Source organism: Gymnoscopelus microlampas, assembly GCF_963454915.1.
Source record: "Gymnoscopelus microlampas genome assembly, chromosome: 7".
Lineage (NCBI taxonomy): Eukaryota > Metazoa > Chordata > Actinopteri > Myctophiformes > Myctophidae > Gymnoscopelus > Gymnoscopelus microlampas.
In genome coordinates this window covers 51,005,958-51,027,460 of record NC_139944.1, presented here as the reverse complement: position 1 = coordinate 51,027,460, position 21,503 = coordinate 51,005,958, and the positions used below count along the sequence as shown (strand labels likewise).

Genomic DNA, 21,503 nt, shown 5'->3' with positions numbered 1-21,503 from the left:
ATTTGGTCGCCAGACAGGAAATGGACAGTCTCGCGATACTTTGGCCGTTCAGAAACATACTCTGTGCTCTTTATACCTCTATAAAATGATACAGTGTGCACATCTAAAAGCAACACCGCACAAAACAATGTGTGATATGTGTTCTTTTATCTTCCTGGGCCGAGTATTATATAAAAGGTCTCAATCGTTTAGAAATAGTGTTTGTTCACAAGTTGTCCAGCGGGCTCTCATAGACTCCAATGTTATTTAAATTAACTTCCGGTACGAGTCTGCCACCCAGTGTGACGAATCTGCCGGCTGGAATTGCAGGATAGAGAAAATGACCTTGGCGTCGCTTCCTTTTAAAATAAATTCCTTGCTGTAACCATAACACAGTAGTTGCTAATCACAATCAACATGGGGAACTGAAGGGTCTGTTTTTACTTTTTTTTTATTTCAAATTTGGTAGTTTCCCGTTTCATTGTCCAACTGTCGAACTCATAACATTATTAGTGCTCTGCTGCCCTTGTCTTTCCCCCCCTTCCCCCCAAATATCACCTAATCTCAGGTATTCAGTAATCTCATGGAGGAAATGCACCACTTACAAAACCGCAAAAGATCATATAAAAAGCTTGGAAAAAAATGACAAAAGGAACAAAAAACAAAAACAAATAATCAGAAAAATGAAAGACAATCGATTTGGGCTTGACAGTATCAGAGCTTTAACGTTCCAAATATATACGCTTCAGTCAGGGGCAACTGGCAATAATAAATTGTTAAGTGCAATGATGATGGTGGCAAAAAATGGATTTTGTTAACAGCGGCCCATCATACATATGTGCCCTTGAGGACATCTCAGCCTCCAGAACCAGTAGAACATTAAGCCAGCACAGACATTAGACAACCCCAGCACAGTAATTGTCCTTACAAAACAATTAAACCTTCCGCAATCACAAAATAAAATAAAAAAAGAAATCATGAAAACGCTCTGTCAACTCTTAAGTGCGTTTAGCCCATTAAGACCAGGAACGCATCTGTGTGTCATTTTTAGATTTGTTTGGCTATTCAAAAATAGCAGATATACAAGCTCATGAGCTTGTAGATCTGCTATTTTTGAAAAGTCTTGAACATTTCTTCAAATCTTAATATATACGGTTTAAAGCGAACATTTTCAACTCCGATCTGTGGTTCTGGGGGTCCCTGGAACAACACATTTTGAGATGGGGGTCCGCGGCTAAATACATATCACTTCATTGACATGGAAAAGTTGGAGCACCACTGATATAGCAACATAAGTTAGTTAAAAAAAACTGTTCTGTAGAATGTATATTCAAAGATTTTTCAAAAATAGCAGATCTACAAACTCATAGCGCTATTTTTGAATAGCCAAAGAAATCTAAAGTGACACAGATGCGTTCGCCGAATTTAACGGGTTAAACAAATACAGCCGAACACACTCGTAAAACAACTGCTGCGCGTTATGATGATATAGCCATGGTGGAAAGTTGAGCTCCGTAATGACCCCCATGTCTCATGCACAAAGGCAGGCAGGGCACGACGCTTTGGATCTGCACCGGATTATCTACCTTTGCATAAGCAGTCTGTTCTTTGTGACTGGGTCCCCGAAGATGGAAATAATAATTCAACTTGTGTATGTGTGGGGTGGTACAAGATTTAAAATTCCATACACATGAAGGTCAGCTGAAGATAATATTTAGTTACGGTATCACGTGTATGCGCATGTATTGTATGCTCGCGTATTTTTTGTTTTCTAAGACGTGTGTGTGCAAGATGTTGGTTTAGAGGGCATCCAAGAGGCTGTCGATGCGCGTCACCAGCTCCTGTCTCTTGCCGGCGAGGGTTTTTTCGCTCTCGATGTACGCCTCCTTCTTGATCTTGCCCGCCACGAGCCGCTCCGCCTCCTGACAGGAGCGACACACCAGCTCCTTCACCTGGCCGTCGCATTTCTGCACCTCCCCCACCTGGTGGGCACACAGAGAGAGAGAGCCGGGAGCTTGAATTTTGGGGAAGTTACTTGCGAAATGTTATATATAATATACTGCATGGGTCTTCAACTGGGGGTCCGGGACCCCTAAGGGGTCCTCATTGTTACTACAGGGGGGGGGGCTAGCATTTTTTTGTTGCTTTTATTTTTATGTCTGAAAATAGATAAACATGATGTGTGAACAAAAACATTTAATTTACACAACACATATGACAGTGCTGTCAAATTAATCCACTATATATATACACAATTCTATACAATAGGTAGTGGGGGTCCCTGTTTTTCCTCCCTCTCAGCTAAGGGGTCCTTGGCCTTAAAAACAGACACAGACACCCGATATGCTGGTACATATACTGTATATATTATGTTTTATACTGTATGAAATTACATATTACTTTCAATTACAAGTATTAAGTTACAGTACAATATTCTTTCCTGTGCCAAGCAATGTGTCTTTTGAGTTACTTTCACAAAACCCCTTCAAATTAAGCGCAAAAAGAACTAGGCACAATATTAAATGAAAGACGGAATAGAGAAAAGCAAATACCTTTTCGGCCAGGTCGGACCCCTCGGCCTTGAGGCGGGCCTGCAGGGAGCTGATGTCGTTGGTGAGGGTGCGGTGGTCGGCCTCCAGCGTCTTGCGGCCGCTGTTGAGCGCGCCCGTGTCCCGCGACTGCTTGTAGCGGTTCACCACCTCGTCCATGTGGCGGTACAGTCCCAGACGCTTGTTGACCAGGGTCAGCACCTGCTCCGTGATGGACGCCACCTTCATACGCACCTCAGCCGCCGGGTCCTAAATAATCAGAGACCGATGGAATTTAGTGTTGATTTTGACAGCAAATTTTGATTCAGTTTTAGTCATAGTCTTTTGAAATAAAATTCAATTTAGTTGTAGTCATATTTTAGTCATCTGAAATGTTTTAGTTTTTGTCTAGTTTTAGTCCACAAAATATCATAAGATTATAGTCCACTAAATCTACAGTTGATTTAGTCGACTAAAATGTATTTTGGCGGTGCCTTGATGGCGTCGTAATGGCTGATTTTACACTTGGTTGCATACTGAAAACAGCAGATCTACAAGCTCACAACGCGTCGCGCTGCGATGCGTTGTGAGCTTGTAGATCTGCTATTTTCACAGCGCAACACCCGAGCGCAACCAAACATAAGATGACTTGTCTTTTAATTCTACTGGATCTCTTCTCCACTAGTCCCTCACTAACATTTTAGTCTAGTTTGTATTTGTTGACAAAATTGTCAATACATTTAGTCTTAGTCTTAGTCATCATAGCTTAGTTTTTATTTCGTTTCCGTGGAAAAAAGGTAGACGAACATTTTTCATCATAGTTTAGTCGCCGAAATCAACACTGATGGAAGTATATCGTTACTGTCGGGGCAGAAACCTCTTCATCTCAATATTCTAACTTTGTGGGTTTTTTTGTAAATGAATTGCCCTAATTGATCATAGCAACTACAACGTCACTACAGCGTCACACAAAGGTAGCAGAACCCCAAGCTCGGAAACGTGGCGCGAAGCAACGCGCTTTGAGCTTGTAGATCTGCTACTTTTGACATTTTTGAATTTGAATCCTGAAAGATTAGTTTTGGACATATGTGGTTTCCACCAGATGATATACAGTACATACATTTAATACTTTAAAATACTGTACGTCTGTAAGGAAGAGAAAGGCCTCAGAACGTTCTGGGAACAATAAGGAAAGGAAGGGAAAAGGTGAAATAGCTCACAAGTTCACAACGCATCACGAGTTGTGAGCTTGTGAGTATTTTCCGCAGAAAGAGAGAGAAAAAAAAAGAGACAAGAGAAACACAAAGGAAGACAAAGAAGACTAGACTAGGACAACAAGAACTCGTTGACACCGTCAGTCGGTCACATGCATAGAATGCCATGAGCACTGACGTACCTTTGTGATAGCGAAGTCCAGGCGTACGTAGATAATGACGGTGAAGAAGAGGATGTAGAAGGCCCCTACGACCAGAAGAGGCTCCTGCAACATCAGGATCTTATTGAAGGTATAATGGACCTGGTTTACATGGGGAACAAAGAAAGGAGGGAAAGAAACAAGTTTAGTTTTTTTTTATGGTGCACAATTTTTCAGAAGTAAAATTCATATTGCTAAAGAACCTTCTAAAGGTAAGGACCTTTACAACGTTCTTTAGCAATATGAATTTTACAATCTATTTTTGAACCGTTCTCATGAATACGTCCACACAGAAATTACACAGCGATAAAGTGATGCCATTTTCATTGGGAATGAGGTAGGTTTTTTATTGCAAATAAAGGCATAAACCTGTATGAATGAGGCATCACCTATATGAATAGTTTGATGTGAAATAATCACCAGTATATTTTAGCATTGCTACTTCGTCTCGCCCCTGGTGTGTTAACGCCATAAAAACTGGTCAAACATTGGCCAAATAATATAAGAAAGAGGCAATATGCCTCTATCTTATATTATTATAATATAAGAAAGAACGTTGCGAGACATTGTGAGCTTGTAGATCTGCCATTTTCACAATGTTTATCTATGGAAACCGAGGTTGAGAAACGGTGTTCTAGACGGCTTGGCCTTTGTCCATGCATCATAACTTTAACTGTTGCTGTTCATTTTCAGTTTCAAAGTGACAATGGCCAATTCCACTCTGGTCATGGAAAAAAACACAGCTCATAACCCTATAATATAAAATGTACTTTCCTCCTCAATTAAATTCCCTTTCATTCCCAGTCAGCTTACCACGACGTCCTGGATGTGCTGCTCTACCAGATTGGTCTTGGTGGCGACCAACACTGGCCTGCCAAACGTGTCCAGGTACGTGTAGTGCAGCTGGTCTGGCATACGGTCGATTGGGTACGGCGTGTCCACGTGGATGTTTCTAATACAATATAGACGGAAATTAGGATCAAATCAACATGCAAAAAAGCACAGCAAACATTGTGTGTGAATATACTGACATAAATATTGGAAACGTTACCTGGCGCCCTCGGGCAGGATGAGTTTGACTGTGAGGGAATCAATGACCTGGTCATCGTACACATGGTCAACCAACCTCATCTTCAGTGCATATTGATCACCTTTCAGACAAAAAAGGATGCAATATTAAACAAGTATCACTCACAAGAAAATACATTTTGTGATTCAAATCCATGAATTAATTACTGAGAATAAAAGGCAATTCCCCCCCAAGATCTCAGGCTGCATAGGTCACAAACACATGGTTTTAAAAGAGTAGCCAAATTATGTTAATACAGCCTCTTGGCTTCTGTTTTAATTCCAAACTACCATAAAACGAGCCCTAAAAATTGACTTATAGCAGACGACTTAAAAAAAACTCGTTATCATTATTATGTAACGTTAATTAGATGATTTAAACTGGCTTAATGCTGGCGGGAAGAAAACAGAGAGACTGCATTAAAAGTAAGAAGATTTTGGCTAAACTTTTCATCTTTACAACATGACAATAATTGCAATTGTGACCTACAGTGTGTGGAAGAGCCTTTATTTGCGACCACTGTTGCAATAGTACCGAGTTTTTAATTGCTTCTCTACAAATTCACGCTGGCTATGTTAGCAGCAGTACTGGTCAGAGCTAGGGCTGCACAATGTATGGATTATTAGTGATATCATTATCTGCATTAAACATAGCAAAAAGCTGCGATAACTATACAAGCTACAACATGTTTAGAGGCATACTTCACATGACTGCCTTGTGTTGTAAATGTATTTTGGCAAAAACAATACAAAAAATGCACACAATCTGCATCATCATAGAGAACCAAAGTCCTGACGTCACTGCCGCTAGAGGGCGCTATCCCCCTGGGTCACTGTATTATTTTTCTTAATTATTTAAAGGTAGGGTAAGTGATTTTCTTTGGTTAAAATAAGTGTTAAATAGCTCTATATTCTGATAGTACTCATTGCTATAGAGTGTTTGTTCAGTAACAGGAGTCTCCTTGTCTCTCCATCTCTTTATTAAACAGAAAATGCATTTTTGTTTCAGATTCAGTTTCATTTCCAATTTTATCCAACCAGGACAGAGAACTCAATCAGGATACAGAATAAACAAGTGAAATTGGAAGTGATGACACTAAGAAATGAGCAGACACAATTGGAACTGGAACACTATACAAATTAAGCTTAAAAATGGGTACTTTCTCCTGATTGGCTGAGATTTTGACACCTACTGAAAAATGTAATTTCTGTTTATTAAAGAGCTGGTAACTGAACAAACACTCTATATCAATGATTACTATCAGAATATAGTATTTTAACCTTTTAACAAAATACTTTTTGTTTTAACCCAAAAATATCACTTACCCTACCTTTAATCAATCGTTAATTAATCATTCCAAGCTTTAGCTTAGTGGCTCCATTATTCCCCGGAGGGAATTCTTCCTCGTTATGACATGATGATAACCCGTGACTGACCCAACTCACCCAGCATGTAGAGGTACTCATAACTTGGCAGGTTGTAGCCGATGATGTAGTGGGTCTTCCAGCCGCCGAACAGAGGGAAGCGGGGCCTGACCTCGACCTCCACAGAGTCCTCCAGAACCTGCAGGTGCGACGTGGAGATGTTCCCGATCTCGTCCCGGTAGTACACGTCCTGGGCGGAAGCAGGGAGGATAGTCTGTCCAGAAGGGGAGTAGAAAGAAGACACAATCAATCATCTTTCATTAAATAGTTACACCAGCAATTCTTATCTATTATTTATAATAATGAATTGCATTGTAATAGCGCTTTTCTAAGTACTTAAAGTGCTTTACAATGGTTCATTCATTCATGCATACATTGGGAGGTGAAGCGGCGAACAGTCGGCGCCAGCTTCCTCACTTCCCACATTCACACACCGATGGTGGCAAGCTAGCGCCGACTGACTCCTTGGAGGCAACGTAGGGTTCAGCGTGTTCCCCAAGGACACTTCGACATGTGGACAGGAGGAGCCGGGATTCGAACCGGCAACCCGCGGATTATTGGACGACCTGCTGTACCTCCAGAGCCACAGCGTCGGTTAGTTTTTTTTAACAAGCACAGACTATGTACAGGTCCATGTGTTACACCAAAACTGGTGATCTACTGAATGATCCGATCACACATGTTGCAGTGGCTTTGTAGACTACTGTAGCGTGGTCTGTCCGGATTAATGTCGTCTTCTTTGATTTTGTTTAACAAACAAGGCTGTTAAACAAATTGCATGTCTTATGCAAAATCCTTGCACACATCCTTTGCATAGGAGGCAACAAAACATTACCTGTTTATTTAGACAAGCTACATACATTTTGATGTAATGTTGGGAAAGCATTTTTATAATAACCTTCGCAAATGTCTAAAACAAACATTTGCCACCGTAACCACAACAACCAGTCAACCTGTTGATGACAGGCAAACGCACAATAGGTGATATAACCAGGGATGCGTTGGTCTTGGGATGTAACATGCCGTTTAGCCATTTTTTGAGCAGGAGCACGCATCGATTTAAATTAAAACAACCCTTAATTCACACCTCAACAAAGTTTACAAAGGCTCCCGACTGCCGGGTGTCACACCAGCACGAATTAACATAGGAATGAGCCTAAATGCATATCAATTGTCCATTGTGTGGCGTGTAGTGTAGGTGTTAAGCGAAGTGCAAGTGACGTCTTTAAAAAAAATCATCATTAACAAAATCACCAATACAACACTGGATATAACACAAGGCCGGCACAATGAAGCTAACATGTAGTCCTCTACAACGTTATTTTCACACATCGGCTCAACTCGTTTACGACAACGAACGCCTGCCGATTCGTTCGATTTGGTGCTTCCTCCTGTGGGGAAAATCCAACGCACCTTTAAGGATTTGACAGATGAGATGCCGCTGTCAGACTGCCTCTGGTAGTCGTAACGTGAGAACGGTCCCTTCAGGTAGGCTCCTGTGTGCCTCAGGTCGATGGTCTCCTCCACGGCGATGTTGCCCCAGTGAGACACCTCGATGGTGCGTGTGATGCTGCTGATGGTGAGGAAAGGTGTGTTGTTTTCATAATGGATCTTCATCGCATCCTAGAAAAGACAAAAAAGGTTCAGACTACAAGTCAACGTAGTTCAATTTAACTACTTTCAACCTGGCGACCCCACTTCGTCATATCATAGGCAAAAACCTTCGGAAAAATTGTGAAAATAGCAGTTCACAACACGTCACATTGAGACCCGCTGAGAGCTTGTAGATCGGCTATTTTCGGCATTCGTCGTACGACAAAGTATATATAGGACTTAATTGGTTAACTGCCTTCGTATTTGGACATGTTTATTTAAGTTTGTTCATTTATTTGACATGGACATCACAATCACATCGGACGAACCAGATGCATTGTTTAAAGCGTATATAGCACGAGTGCTAGTTTTCAACACCTGTCCACAGGAGGCTTTTCTAAAATAGAAACCATAACAACCATAGTAACTTGTATAGTCAGTAACTATACATGTGAGCACAGTTGATTTGATTTCAACCATAATTTTAGTACTCTGTTAAACACATTACCATCCGTCTCTAGTTTAAGAACCGTAGGCAAAGAGTTCCAAAGGTTTACCCTCTTTACTGAGAAGGCAGACTGTCCGAATGTGTTCTTGCTCATGGGAACAATACAGTCACCATTTGTTGATGACATAATACTTGTCAATCCAGGTCAGCGGAACTGTACCTCACTGAATGGAGCGATGTCACGGAAGGGTCCGTACTCCAGGCTCTCGTCGCTCTTGCTGGGGTTGCCCAGTTTGGTGTAGGTCTCCACGGTCTTGGAGGCCAGGCGGACGCGGGTGGTCTGGCTCCGGGTGGGGTAGGGGGAGTAGAAGTAGTGGTTGCCCTGGAAGACCACCAGCTGACGCTCGGCCTGGGTGATGTGTGTCGGGAAGGGCCTCAGGACGTGGCTGTACACCATCTCCACTTTCACTCTCAGCTTGGCGCCTCCCGCCAGACTGGAGGGCAACAGCACCTTGTAAAACACCCCACTGCAAGACAAAGGAAGAAACAATGCTTTACTACAGGTAAGCATAGGTGTCGTGAGAGCGCTTTTCATTGAGGATTTCCTTTAACGCTGCACGGTAAAACCAGTGGTAATTTAACTCTGAGAATATAAAACAAGTAAAACAAACTTTATAAAACAGACACTTGGACCACATGTATCAGTATCACCGTGGGAAAGGCAAGTTCAGCATTTTCATCATATCGTTATATGGAATACAAGAACGCACACCCCCAAAACACTATCACCCCGGGTCAAATCCGGCGACTTCAGAACGGTCGCCACCAGGTATTCCTAAACGTAACCTCAGTAAAACTATGCCTAACCCTAAACTTATTCCTAACCTTAACCTCAGTAAAACAAACACAAGAATACAAGACCGCTGGGGGCGAGCGGTCCATGAAAAGAATGGGGGCGTGTGTGTTTTGGGGTGAGCGTTCCCAGTTACCGTTCCTATGTATTAGCATTCTGAATGATTTTGATTTTCTTAGAATGGCAGGGTAAGAAGAGTGCTCACTTTGGTTATGCATTGCTTTTTAAAACAAGCAGATATCGCATACCATTCTGAGTTACTTGTTCGTCGAGGCAATCAGGAACTACTTTCCTGTAGAAAGAGTCTTGTAGTGACATGTTAATAAAAAATATTTTAATTGGGGATATGCCTATGATTTTCATTCTATATTTGGTAACCGTTCTATAAAAGCCCCAAAAGAACATGCTTTACAATTTTAGAAGAGGGTTGTAGGCACTCATGCCTAACAATGTCCTATAACTATTCTGAAATCCCTGTTAACCAGGGCTTCTTGCTTTAATAAATCAAAGTACTATTCCTAAGTAAATAGCAAGAGGTTCCTGGATATTGTTTACATATGATTGCCTCTGGCACATTTCCATTAGATTGGTCTTTGCTTTCCCTCACACACACAGAGGAGAGAACATGATTCATTTCTTACCTTTGTCCATGAATTGTCGTCTGCTTGAGCTCCAGAGTGCCATCCTCTTCCTCATCACCCTTCACCTGGGGAAGCACAGTTGTTTTAGCATGACACATTAAAGCACTTCTATAGACGAATCCACAGAGCGCTGCGGTGTCAGACTCCTGCTGCGGTGTGCATTCTGACACCAAGGTTATGATTGTGCCTGGGGAGCGTTCTGTGGATTTGTCTATAGGAGCTGCAGGTATGCATTTTATTCCCATTTAAAAGACATAGTCAAGTCAGCATGGAAGATGCAGAGGCGCAGTCAGTGCATGCAAATCCATAGAGGAATGCATTTTGTAATAAAAACAGATCCATTTTTAGCTGACCTTGTATTGTAAACTGTACTTCTTCCATGTGCTTTTTCTCTGCAACCTTCTACATAAAGTATTCAATCAATCAATCCATCCATCTAACTATTCTGTCTACACTACATACTGCATTTAAAACAGTATTTAATACGGTGGTATTACGCTGAGTGTACAAATGGAACCAAAAGGACCTCTATGGAATCGCTTTGGTTCAATAACTTCCATTTTAAACACACTCAGCGTTATGGGAGGGGGTCTGTGGCCTAATAATGCCTATCTGAATACACAGACAGGACCCCAATGGAAACAAGCCATAGTGCTTTCTTGGGTTTATCCTTTTAGCATCCTTTTGTATGACACTGTACTTCTGTGCTTTTTTTGGTGCAAACTGTTAATAAAGTATTCAATCAAACAATCAAACAAACAGGGGGATCCTTGAGATTAAACAGTTTGTAAAACCACTGGTATATAGATCATTGGTTCTCAAACTGGGGTCCGGGGACCCCCAGCCCCAGGGGTCCTTGAGGGGGTTCCAGGGATAAATGATGGATAGGAACCAAATGGACCCCTTGGGTGGTTGTAACTCTGAGAGTGTACAAATGGAACCAAATGGACCCATCCTTGGTCTAATGCAGGGGTTCTCAAAGTGGGGTCCGGGGACGCCCATGGCCCTATGTATATCAGCTATTTTCAAAGCATCTTGACATTCTTTGAAAATGTCTATTTTTTTTAATTTTCAGATGGGGATCCGCGGCCAAATACACATTCATTTAGGGCAGGGGTCTTCAACAGGGGGTTCGGGACCCCTAGGGGGTCCTCAGAGTTACCACAGGGGGTCCGCCAAATCTTTGTGTGATATGATTTTTTTTTACCTTAACCACTTGAACCCTAGCATCCTTTTTCTGAGGAGAACTCCAGCAAAAAATATTATTATAATTTTGGCAAAGAGGTGTTTGGTGTAGAGGGAAAAAAGGGAAGACCAAGTAAACAAAAAAAGTTGAATCGGAAACACAATTTCATACAATATAGTGGGGGTCCCTGCTTCATCTCTCTCTCTCAGCTAGGGGGTCCTTGGCCTGAAAACGTTGAAGACCCCTGATCTTGACATTCTTTGAAAATGTCTATTTTTTTTATTTTTCAAAATATTTTCAGATGGGGATCCGCGGCCAAATACACATTAATTTAGGTGTCCATGACATGAAAAAGTTTGAGAACCACTGATATATAGATATATAGTTTTCTTTTCATTCATAGTGGAAGTGGGCAGGCCTCCCTCCTCTCTCACTACACGGAAGTAGCCGCCCAGAGCATACGTGTCAGTCGGCTACTGTCTGACACAACACAGCGTGCAGGAAGCATAATCCTGGTGCATATACTGCTTTGAATGAATTATGTTTTTTAATGTGTTTTATCCATGTCTGTTCTGCTCACAGCAGTGATGTTACATTCATTCATTTGGTGCAAATCCACCAACACAGAACAACAGTAACATTTCATACATTCAAGTGGAAACACAACATTAGCATTGCTTCCTCCAGCTTGCATAGATAGAGTCCATTAGCTTCTTCTATCAGAACTGAACTTATAAGTTCTGATCGAATGCATTTCGGATGATGAATGAATCACTAGTTTGAACGAACACTTCTGCGGGTCGATTCGAATCAAATGCTGCGGCCCCAATATTTGACATTTTGTCTCTCACACACTCTCACTGTCATGCACTCACACACCCGCTAGCCGTTGATGCTAACAGTGTGTTGCCAGATTTTGAGAGAGAAATGAGCAACCTGTTTTGTGAAAACAAGGCCAAAATAAGCAACCAAGAGCGCCTTTAAAAGTCGGATATTTGAAAATAGCAAATCTACAAGCTCACAACGTATCTGCTATTTTCAAAAAAAATCTTGGGAAAAAATAGTGAAATATTTTTGAAACATTTACACAAATCTTATTTGGGGTCTCTGCTGGCACAACATATTTTTAGATAAAAGTGCCACAAACAAGTACATATTAATTTGGGGGTCCTTGAAATACAAACAACATTGGGAAACAAGCACAAATAAAGCAACTACACTTAAAAGGCCAGTCCAGTGAGTCCACACCAATGCAACTCCTTGCAACATGCAGTTCCTTGCAAGTTGCAACCCTTATCCCCAATGGTAGGTTGCAAGGAGTTGCATTGGCGTGGACTGGCCTTGAAACCGTTTTGTTGCAAGGAGTTGCGACCATAGTTGCATTGGTGCGGTCTGGCCATTAGAAACCAGCCCAAAAGAAACCCCACCGCAACCACCAATATTTACAAGCAACTTTACAGGAAAAAACAGCCCGCGGTCGCTTACAATAAGCGGACCTGGCAACACCTGCTAGCAGTGGGTTCATAGAATGCTACACTCATGCATTATGACCAACGGACCCGGATCATTCATAAGGCCCCTCAGTCAGTCAGTCAGTCTCTCACCGAGGCTCCTATGTAGGCCAGGTGCGGCGCCAGATCGGGCTCCACCGCCAGGGTGAAGCTCTGCACGGCCGCGTCTCCCTGGTTGGACAGCAGCAGCTCCGCGGTCATCTTGGCCAGATGGGTGCTGAGGTCCACCGTCCTCTTCACCTCCTCGTTCAGGAGCTCCGCTGTCACCGTGGAGGAGGCCAGGAGCAGGAGGAGGACACACCGCCCTGGGGACATGCTTAGAGTCATGGTGGCGGGTTGACCAGTCCAGGAGGTTCTAGAGCTTGTTGTTGGGTATTAAGAAGCTCCAAGGTAGAAGAACAGAGGGGGGATTCAGAGAGAGATGTCGGTAGAGCAGCGAAGAAAGGCCGCGCTGCGCCGCTCTACTACAAGACAAGGATGACGCTTCATTCAGAGCCCGACGTGATGACGCAATGACGGCGCACGCACGCCACCCAGTGTTGCCAGATCTTTGCGAGAGAAATATGCAAACCAGGTCTATGAAAACAAGCCCAAAAGAAGCAAGTAGGCCAGTGGTTCTCAAACTTTTTCATGCCAGCAGCCAAGAAGGACCCCCAAATTGATATGTATTTAGCTGCGGACCCCCCCCCCCCCCCCACACACACACATTTCAGGGACCCCCAGAAGCAAAGATTTTAGTTGAAATGTTTCGCTTTAATAAAAAATACATTTTCAAAGATTTGCACACATTTTCAAGATTTTTCAAAAATAGCAGCAGATCTACAAGCTCATAGCGTGGCACTCGGTGCCGCGCTATGAGCTTGTATAGCTGCTATTTTTGAATAGCCCAAGTATAAAATATGGATTAAGTGGTTAAAAAAGATTGTGACGCTAATGAGGTTGCTGTCCTATGAGTCCTGTTGAAAATAGCCGATCTACAAGCTCACGATGCGATGCGCTGTGAGCTTGTAGATCTGCTATTTTCAAAAGAAAATGAGAAAAACGTGGGATATTTTTGGAAATATTTTAACAACACAAATCTTGAATGGGGGTCCCTCCCTGGCACAATTACATATTAATTTTGGGGTCCTTGACATGAAAATGTTTCAGAACCACTGGTTTAAACAACATTTAGGAAACAAGCCCAAATAAGCAACTACACTTTAGAAACAAGCCCCAAAAACCGCAACCCACAACTGGCAATATTTACAAGCGACTTTACAGAAAGATAAGCCCAAAGTCGCTTATAATAATTGGACATGGCAACACTGCACGCCACGCTTGGCGCACGTCGCACTCCCCGACCCGACATAGAACTGGAAACAATAGAACTCTCAGACCACTTTCAGTCTACTCTGGTATTCTTATTTTTTTTAATTTGAGCAAAATATGATCAGAAAATGTGCTAAATCAGGAATTACATTTTGTAGTAGGCCTAGGATATGGTATGTTTGAAATCTTAAAGCCATTAAGACCAAAATATGATGTGGTAAATATAGTGTGTTTTGATTCTTATAGTCTTATAACCTAGAGTCATTTGTAATATAGTAGTATATACAAATGACTCTAGGTTATAAGACTAAAGGAATAGCAGGAAATACGTATATTAAATATACGTATTTCCTGCTATTCCTGTAATATTCTGTCGGTAGGCTAGATATATTTCTATTAACAAAAAGACAGAAGGAAAATATTTGCATGACTGCCTGCCAGGCCTGGAATTTCAATATTTTAGGGGCGAGGTCCCACATGGAGATAGCATAGACATGCTCCATTTTTCACATAATTGAAACAATGTACACAAAGCTGTCAGAACAAGCATCAAGGTAGTGGGTGTTCTTTTTCCACAGTGCCATATTAATGCTTGTTACAAAAACAAAGTATGTAATCTCAGACAGTCTAGTAAACATTCTGTTCTTCCTCAACAATTGTAATTGTTTACTGGTGTGGTGGTTGCTCAGGAGCTAAAGCGGCCGCTTGAAACATAAGGTTCCTGGTTTCGGTCCCCGGCCTCCCCTGGTTAGTGTAAAGGTGTCATTGACCAAGACATTTAACCCCTAACTGCTCCTGATAAGCAGGTTGGTGCCTTGCACGTTTTCAATTCAATTCAATTCAATTTTATTAAAGTGTCAAATCACAACAAGTTGTCTCAAGACACTTTACATGTAGAGGAGACCCGACAGTCCCACCCTGAGCAAGCAATGTTGCGACAGTGGCAACGAAAAACTCCCCCTTAACTGAAAGAAACGTCAGGCAGACCCTAGGCTCTAGGGTAGGGGCCTTCTGCCTCGACCGTGTCTGGGGGAAAGAAGAGAGAGAGAGGGAGAGACAGACAGACAGAGGAGAGACAGAGAGAGATACAAGTAGTAACAATAACAATAGTAGCAAGTATAATAGTGTAAGATAGTATATGATAATATAATATAGTACAACAATAATGTGTATACAGTATATAATGGTATAAGAATGTTAAGATAATGTGTGTATAGTGTAATGTAGTAGGAATCCACGGTCGTGCTCCATGGAGAGGCCCGGTCCGCAGTCACACTCTTGATCTGCAGCTGGGGGTCCGTAGTGACAGTCCATGGAACTGCGACGTGGGAGATAAAAGAAACTCCGGGGAGCAGGTCCCCGGGAGTAGAATTAGTGGCAGGCCTTACTAGAGCGTGAATCCGTACAGTGTAAATTACAATCGCACCAGTGGGACACAAACCCACACAACCAAAAGGGAGGACGAGAAGAGAGAGGACGAGAGGAGATACTGTGGACACAATGATGTTCTGGCTGGTTTATAATAGCCTGGTAAACCCTCCCTCCAGAAATCTAATTTTCATTTGATTTAACTCCTGAAATCAAATGAAAATTAGATTTCTGGAGGGAGGGTTTACCAGGCTAGGTTTATAAGGCTCGATGAGTTCTTAGAGATACACTGGTGCCTGTCCATTGAGAGCCTTGTATGTGAGGAGGAGAACCTTAAACTCTATTCTGTATTTAACCGGGAGCCAGTGCAGAGAGGCCAGTGAAGGAGTGATATGATCTCTTCTTCTGGTTCCTGTCAGTATGCGCGCAGTGGCATTCTGGACTAGCTGCAGGCTATTTAGGGACTTACTTGGGCAGCCTGAGGTATGTATTATGTATTGTCATCCCTTTTCACCTATAACTCTTAATTCTGTGCGCATTCTTAATGATAAAGGTTTTGGAAATGTAAAAAGAAAATGACTTGAGATATGCTATGAGTATTACTGCAGATGTTGCTACTATTATCAGTTATGTTACTAAGACTATTACTGTGATACTATTACTATATTTGTCTGTATGTACAGGTATATTCTATTTTCTTTCTAGTATCTATACTTTGACTCAAGTACTGAGGTTGAGTACTTTGTCCACCACTGGTCACTCGCTGTATGTCTCACCTTTGAAACTGAGCCACGACTCACTTCTGCTTCTGTAATGAGCTGCGTTTTAAGTGCTAGGCTTTTAAAATCTTCCTTGAAGTAGATTGATGGATTGATAGATAACAGAAAATAAAACAATAAAATGTCATAAATGTGTGGCGGAAAGTAACTAAGAACATTTACTCAAGTACTACTTTGAGGTACCGGTATGCAGTTTTACTTTTACTTTATACTTTTACTAATTATTTGAAAACTTTAGTTTGGTTACTTTGCAGATTTTAATTATTAATACAAAACCCCAGCCCACTATTCTATATATTTAAAGGACCATGACACTTTGGTACAGGTTTGGCTTGTGTAGTTACCTTGCCATGATAAAAAGATTAAAATAAATGCTCCATTGATTAGAAATTGATAATTCAAAATATGCTCCTAATTGAACATTGTACGGTGAAACAGCTCTCAAAGTCATTATTTTAGCCTGTAAACAGACACAAGCAAAGCTTCTGACAGTATAAAACAGCACACAACCCAGTACTGTTTGTTTTTTAAATAAAAATGTCAACTTTCCTGTTGATTTTACAATTTGAAGTTGTGGATCCAGATCCACAGATCCAGTCTAATACAAATAGACAAAGGGTCCTTGGCCTGTAAATCGTTGAAGACTCCTTAATTATATATAAGGAAGATGTTAATTATATGAAGATAAGGAAGATTTAAGTAAGAAATCTTAGTACTTCTTACAACCACCGCTGTCATTTGATTTTCATTTGAACATAAACGTAATGCTGATGTTGTTTCCATCCTTCTCTTCAGAATGCTACTGAGAGCTGACATCCGCAGAAGCCTTGTGCTGTCGGTCTACAACATCACCTTTGTGATGGGCTTCCCAGCCAATGTCTTTGCCTTCTGCATCTTCTTCAGGAAGGTGAGACAGAAAGCCAAGCCCATTGACATCCTGCTCCTAAACCTGATCATCTCTGACCTCCTCTTCCTCTCCGTCCTGCCCTTCAAAATCCACGAGGCGGTAGACAACATGGAGTGGAACATGCCAAGATTCCTATGTCCACTGTCCCGATTTGTGTTCTTTGGCACCATTTACAACAGCATCTTGACTCTAACTGCAATCAGTGTTGACCGTTACCTCGCAGTAGCCTTCCCTGTCAAGTACAAGCAACGTAAACTGCCTTTGTACGCAGTGCTGGCTAGTTTATTCTTTGTGGTCCTAATTTTCACACATGGCAGTCTAATTTACATCATGGATGCAGGCTCTCAGTCCAACCGCACCATTGATCAAACAGATTTGATCAAGCAGGTTTGTTATAAAGGGTTTTCACAACAGCAGCTTGATGTATTGTTGCCTGTGCGACTGGAAATCTTCCTGGTGTTGTTTTGTGTGCCATTTCTCATATGCAGCTTCTGCTACATCAGCTTTGTCCTAATACTTTCCCGAAGGTCCAACATCGACACCAAGAAGCGCTCCAGAGCAATTGGCCTGGCTTTGGCGACGCTGGTGGAGTTCATCATCTGTTTCGCTCCATACAACCTGTCTCATGCTGTGGGGTTTGCACATTGGAACAACCCCCCATGGCGTGAGCTTGCCCTCCTTACTAGCACCTTCAATGCCTGCCTGGACCCTTTTGTCATCTACTTCTCCTCCACTGAACTCAGAAGAGCATTTGGAGTCCTTCTACAGAAGCTGTCAGGGAGACTGGAGAGGCTGCGGTGTTGTCCCAAGGTTCTGCACTGCCCCTGGCTGTCCGGCTCAGGACATCACCATGCAACGCAGAATGCAGAAAGCTCAAATGACATGTCGGCTACCTGTTAGTCTACTGCTATTAGGCCTGCTCATTGTTCCACCTGTATTGTGTGTATAAAGAACGTTTTCAGACTTGCTTCAAACCTGTGTTCACGCAATTGTTTATGGTACATTAATCATTACGGGGCCAGAGCTCTGCTCTGGAACCGTATTGTTATTGGCAGTATTCTGTCACTTCTTCTTCTGCCACTTTTCGCAGTTCTGGCTGAACCGTGCAGTCGCTTTTTACGAAACTCGGCCATATGGTAGATGGTCATGAAAAACGATAAAAAAATAATTCTCACAATCTTTCGTCAAAAGGTGGCGCTATAGCACTCAATTGAAAGTGCCAACTTTGAACAGGTACAACTCATGCCCTGTTTGACCTAGAGCCATGAAACTTGGATACACATATGCGTCTCCTCATGCTGAACAACTTTCACCCTCTGACTTTTGACCTCTGACCTTTAGATCTCCCACCATTTTGAATTATATGAAAAACAGTCATTGGCTCCTAACTTTTGCATTTTTTCACTTATGGAAAATCCGTTGGAAATTTTTGTAGGCAGAGGTCCAAAGTTCAAGTGTGAAACGTTTCGTGCAGATTGCTCAAAAATCCCAGGAGGAGATAGATTTTAACTATTACAGTTTTATGAACATTATTCATCTGTGCCTAAAACATACATGCAGACTCACATTTCTTTGAAACTTTGCAGAAATGTACAGGGTCATTCCAAATATCACTGAAACCAATCTTACTCCAATTGGCCAAAAGGGGGCGCTATAGCAATTTTTTGAAAAGGCAGACTTTAAACAGGCATAAGTCATGCCTCGTTTGGCCGAAAGTCGTGAAACTTGCTTACACATGTGCCTTGACTCATGAGGAACACACGTATCGATTTGACCATTAAGCTCCGCCCTTAGATTTTCCGCAATTTTGAGCAGTTTGAAAAATACTTGTTTTTGCCAGTTCTGGCTTAACCGTGCATGCGCTTTTTACGAAACTCGGCCATATGGTAGATGCTCATGAAAAACTACCAAGAAATAATTCTCACACTCATTCGTCAAAGGGTGGCGCTATAGCACTCAATTGAAAGTGCCAACTTTGAACAGGTACAACTCATGCCCTGTTTGACCTACAACCATGAAACTTCGATACACACATGCGTCTCTTCATGCCCGACAACTTTCGTGGTCTGACTTTTGACCTCTGACCTTTAGATCGCCCACCATTTTGAATTATATGAAAAACAGCCATTGGCTCATAACTTCTGCATTTTTTCCCTTATGGAAAATCCGTTGGAAATTTTTGTAGGCAGAGGTCCAAAGTTCAAGTGTTAAACGTTTCGTGCAGATTGCTCAAAAATCCCAGGAGGAGATAGATTTTAACTATTACAGTTTTATGAACATTATTCATCTGTGCCTAAAACATACATGCAGACTCACATTTCTTTGAAACTTTGCAGAAATGTACAGGGTCATTCCAAATATCACTGAAACCAATCTTACTCCAATTGGCCAAAAGGGGGCGCTATAGCAATTTTTTGAAAAGGCAGACTTTAAACAGGCATAAGTCATGCCTCGTTTGGCCGAAAGTCGTGAAACTTGCTTACACATGTGCCTTGACTCATGAGGAACACATCTATCGCTTTGACCAGTAAGCTCCGCCCGTAGATTGTCCGCAATTTTGAGCAGTTTGAAAAACACTTAAACCCAGGATTTTTCAGCTATTTGCGTGAAACTGTATCATCTGTGTAATCTCCTTTTTCATAGTTCCTTGTCTGTTGGTCCAATGGCGTCTCCCTTAAATGAGTGCCTCACAATCTCAAGGTCGCCAGTTCAAGCCTCACTTGATGCAGACTTAATTTAAGTTGAATTGCAAACAACATGACTGTATCAATGAATACATGTGGAAATGGTAAAGATAACCTGAAATGCTTATTTGAGAGTACGATTTCTCAATGTATGACATACTTCATTCTGAAAATAGCCGATCTACAATCTCAAAACTTTTCAGATAGCAACGTGTTTCTGAGCTTGTAGATCGGCTGCTTTCACTGTTTTCGGTAGCGAGGAGACATACAATTTCTCTATTGGTAAATGGTTTGTGAACGAGTGATCTTAGTGTTGGCTTGGTTCATGACAGAAGGCAAGAGTTTATGATCTTCAACAGACAACATCAGCCTGGACAAAGCTATAGCACTATAGGTAGTGTTGCAGCCTATTAGCCTATCATGGGGCGGCCATAGCTGGGTGGTTAGTGAGCACGCCTAGGGAACCAGAGGCCCTGGTTGCCCCAGGTTCGATTCCAGGCCATCCCAGCATATGCGTCGATGAAATGAAATTTGTCCCTGAGCAAGACTCTTAACCCCTAATTGCTCACAGGTTCTCATTGGAAACAAGACCACAAGGACTTTCATGAACGACCTGTTAAAAGGAATTATCCTTATCCTAGTCCGAAGGTTGAGAGTTCGATTCCTGTTAATGGCAATAGGTTGAGATGTCCAATCTATCCATTCTGTTTCCATCTCTCTCTCTCTCATCAATCTATTCCATTTCCATGTCTCTCTTCAATCTATTCCGTTTCCATGGCTCTCTCTCTCTCTCTCTCTCTCTCTCTCTCTCTCTCTCTCTCTCTCTCTCCAGTTTCCATCTCTCTCTCTCTCTCTCTCTCTCTCTCTCTCTCTCTCTCTCTCTCTCTCTCTCTCCAGTTTCCATGTCTGTCTGTCTCTCTCTCACTGGCCCCGTATTATCGCTGCTTGCAGCTATATTTTCAATTACTTTTATTACTTGTATTTTTGTATAAATATAAATATATTGTTTTTGGAAAATAAATAATTAAATACAATAAGAAATATCAATGACTGATAAAAGGTTATCGAAAAACACACGGCCCCCTCACATATAAGGAGAGCAGGAACACCTCATAACCTACATGAGGTGTTATGACGTGCCCTAACCTGCCTGTTCCATAGACGGATTTCCGCGCGACGTCATCACAGAGCAGAATGCGCAATCTGCGCATGCTCGGGGGAAACGAATTGTTGCGCCGTTCACTCTGTTGTTATATTCGGGAGTTAGCTAGCCATAATTCTGCTATTATAGGCATAATAGGCATAATGCTGCTATTATATACAAACAGATCCAACTTCCAACAAATCATTTTTATTGAGTAAACAAGGTATTACAAACTGCATAATTTAATCTACTTTCATTAAACCCGGTGAAGATCATTTCTTTTATGAATGGACATTTGACCAGAGCTGCTGCGGGTAATGGCGCCCTCTATAGGCTTAGTTGGCTTACCCCCTCCTCTGCGCGGTCATATCCTCTCAATGTTTACAAACATGAAACCCGTCTATAGAGACAGACGGGCGGAAACGGAAGGCCTACAAATTCACGCCCACTTTTGAGACAGCGCTGCTACGCGGGGTCCGTTAGAAAGATGAACTGCAGCTCTCAATGCAATCTTTATGAGAGGCATTGTAAAATACCGTCATTTCATTGGTTAACTACTGAGGCTGTAGTGACTTTTTTGGTGTTCTAATAAAGTGTCCCATTTGTTTGATTTGTCCTTTGTCCCATATCTGTCATCTCGATATACTACCCACAATATACTATA

General features: G+C 42.0%; 2 protein-coding genes across 2 annotated transcripts; one reads left to right on the top strand and one right to left on the bottom strand.

Moving 5' to 3' along the window:
• Window positions 1–412: 412 nt before the first annotated feature.
• rpn1 (ribophorin I) lies at window positions 413–13,138 on the bottom strand. Its single transcript, XM_084061227.1, has 10 exons — window positions 12,740–13,138; window positions 9,950–10,014; window positions 8,676–8,982; window positions 7,828–8,037; window positions 6,436–6,628; window positions 4,973–5,072; window positions 4,735–4,873; window positions 3,904–4,023; window positions 2,532–2,777; window positions 413–1,961 (listed from the first exon to the last, which is right to left on the bottom strand). The coding sequence occupies exons 1-10, from the start codon at window positions 12,971–12,973 to the stop codon at window positions 1,779–1,781; spliced, it is 1,797 nt and encodes a 598-aa protein (XP_083917353.1). The 5' UTR covers window positions 12,974–13,138; the 3' UTR covers window positions 413–1,778.
• A 3,762-nt stretch (window positions 13,139–16,900) lies between these two features.
• Window positions 16,901–17,911, top strand: LOC311048624 (free fatty acid receptor 2-like; the record flags this gene model as incomplete). The annotated part of the gene is made up of 1 exon (XM_084061888.1): window positions 16,901–17,911. One exon carries the CDS (start codon window positions 16,901–16,903, stop codon window positions 17,909–17,911), a length of 1,011 nt encoding a protein of 336 aa, XP_083918014.1.
• Between the last annotated feature and the right edge of the window lie 3,592 nt (window positions 17,912–21,503).

Excerpts from the sequence above, each read along its gene's own strand:
- rpn1 (XM_084061227.1), bottom strand. The coding sequence starts at position 12,973 with ATGACTCTAAGCATGTCCCCAGGGCGGTGTGTCCTCCTCCTGCTCCTG. Across the intron at positions 8,983-9,949 it reads ACGACAATTCATGGACAAAG|TGGGGTGTTTTACAAGGTGC; the intron begins GTAAGAAATGAA and ends TTTGTCTTGCAG. Across the intron at positions 1,962-2,531 it reads GGTCCGACCTGGCCGAAAAG|GTGGGGGAGGTGCAGAAATG; the intron begins GTATTTGCTTTT and ends TGTGCCCACCAG.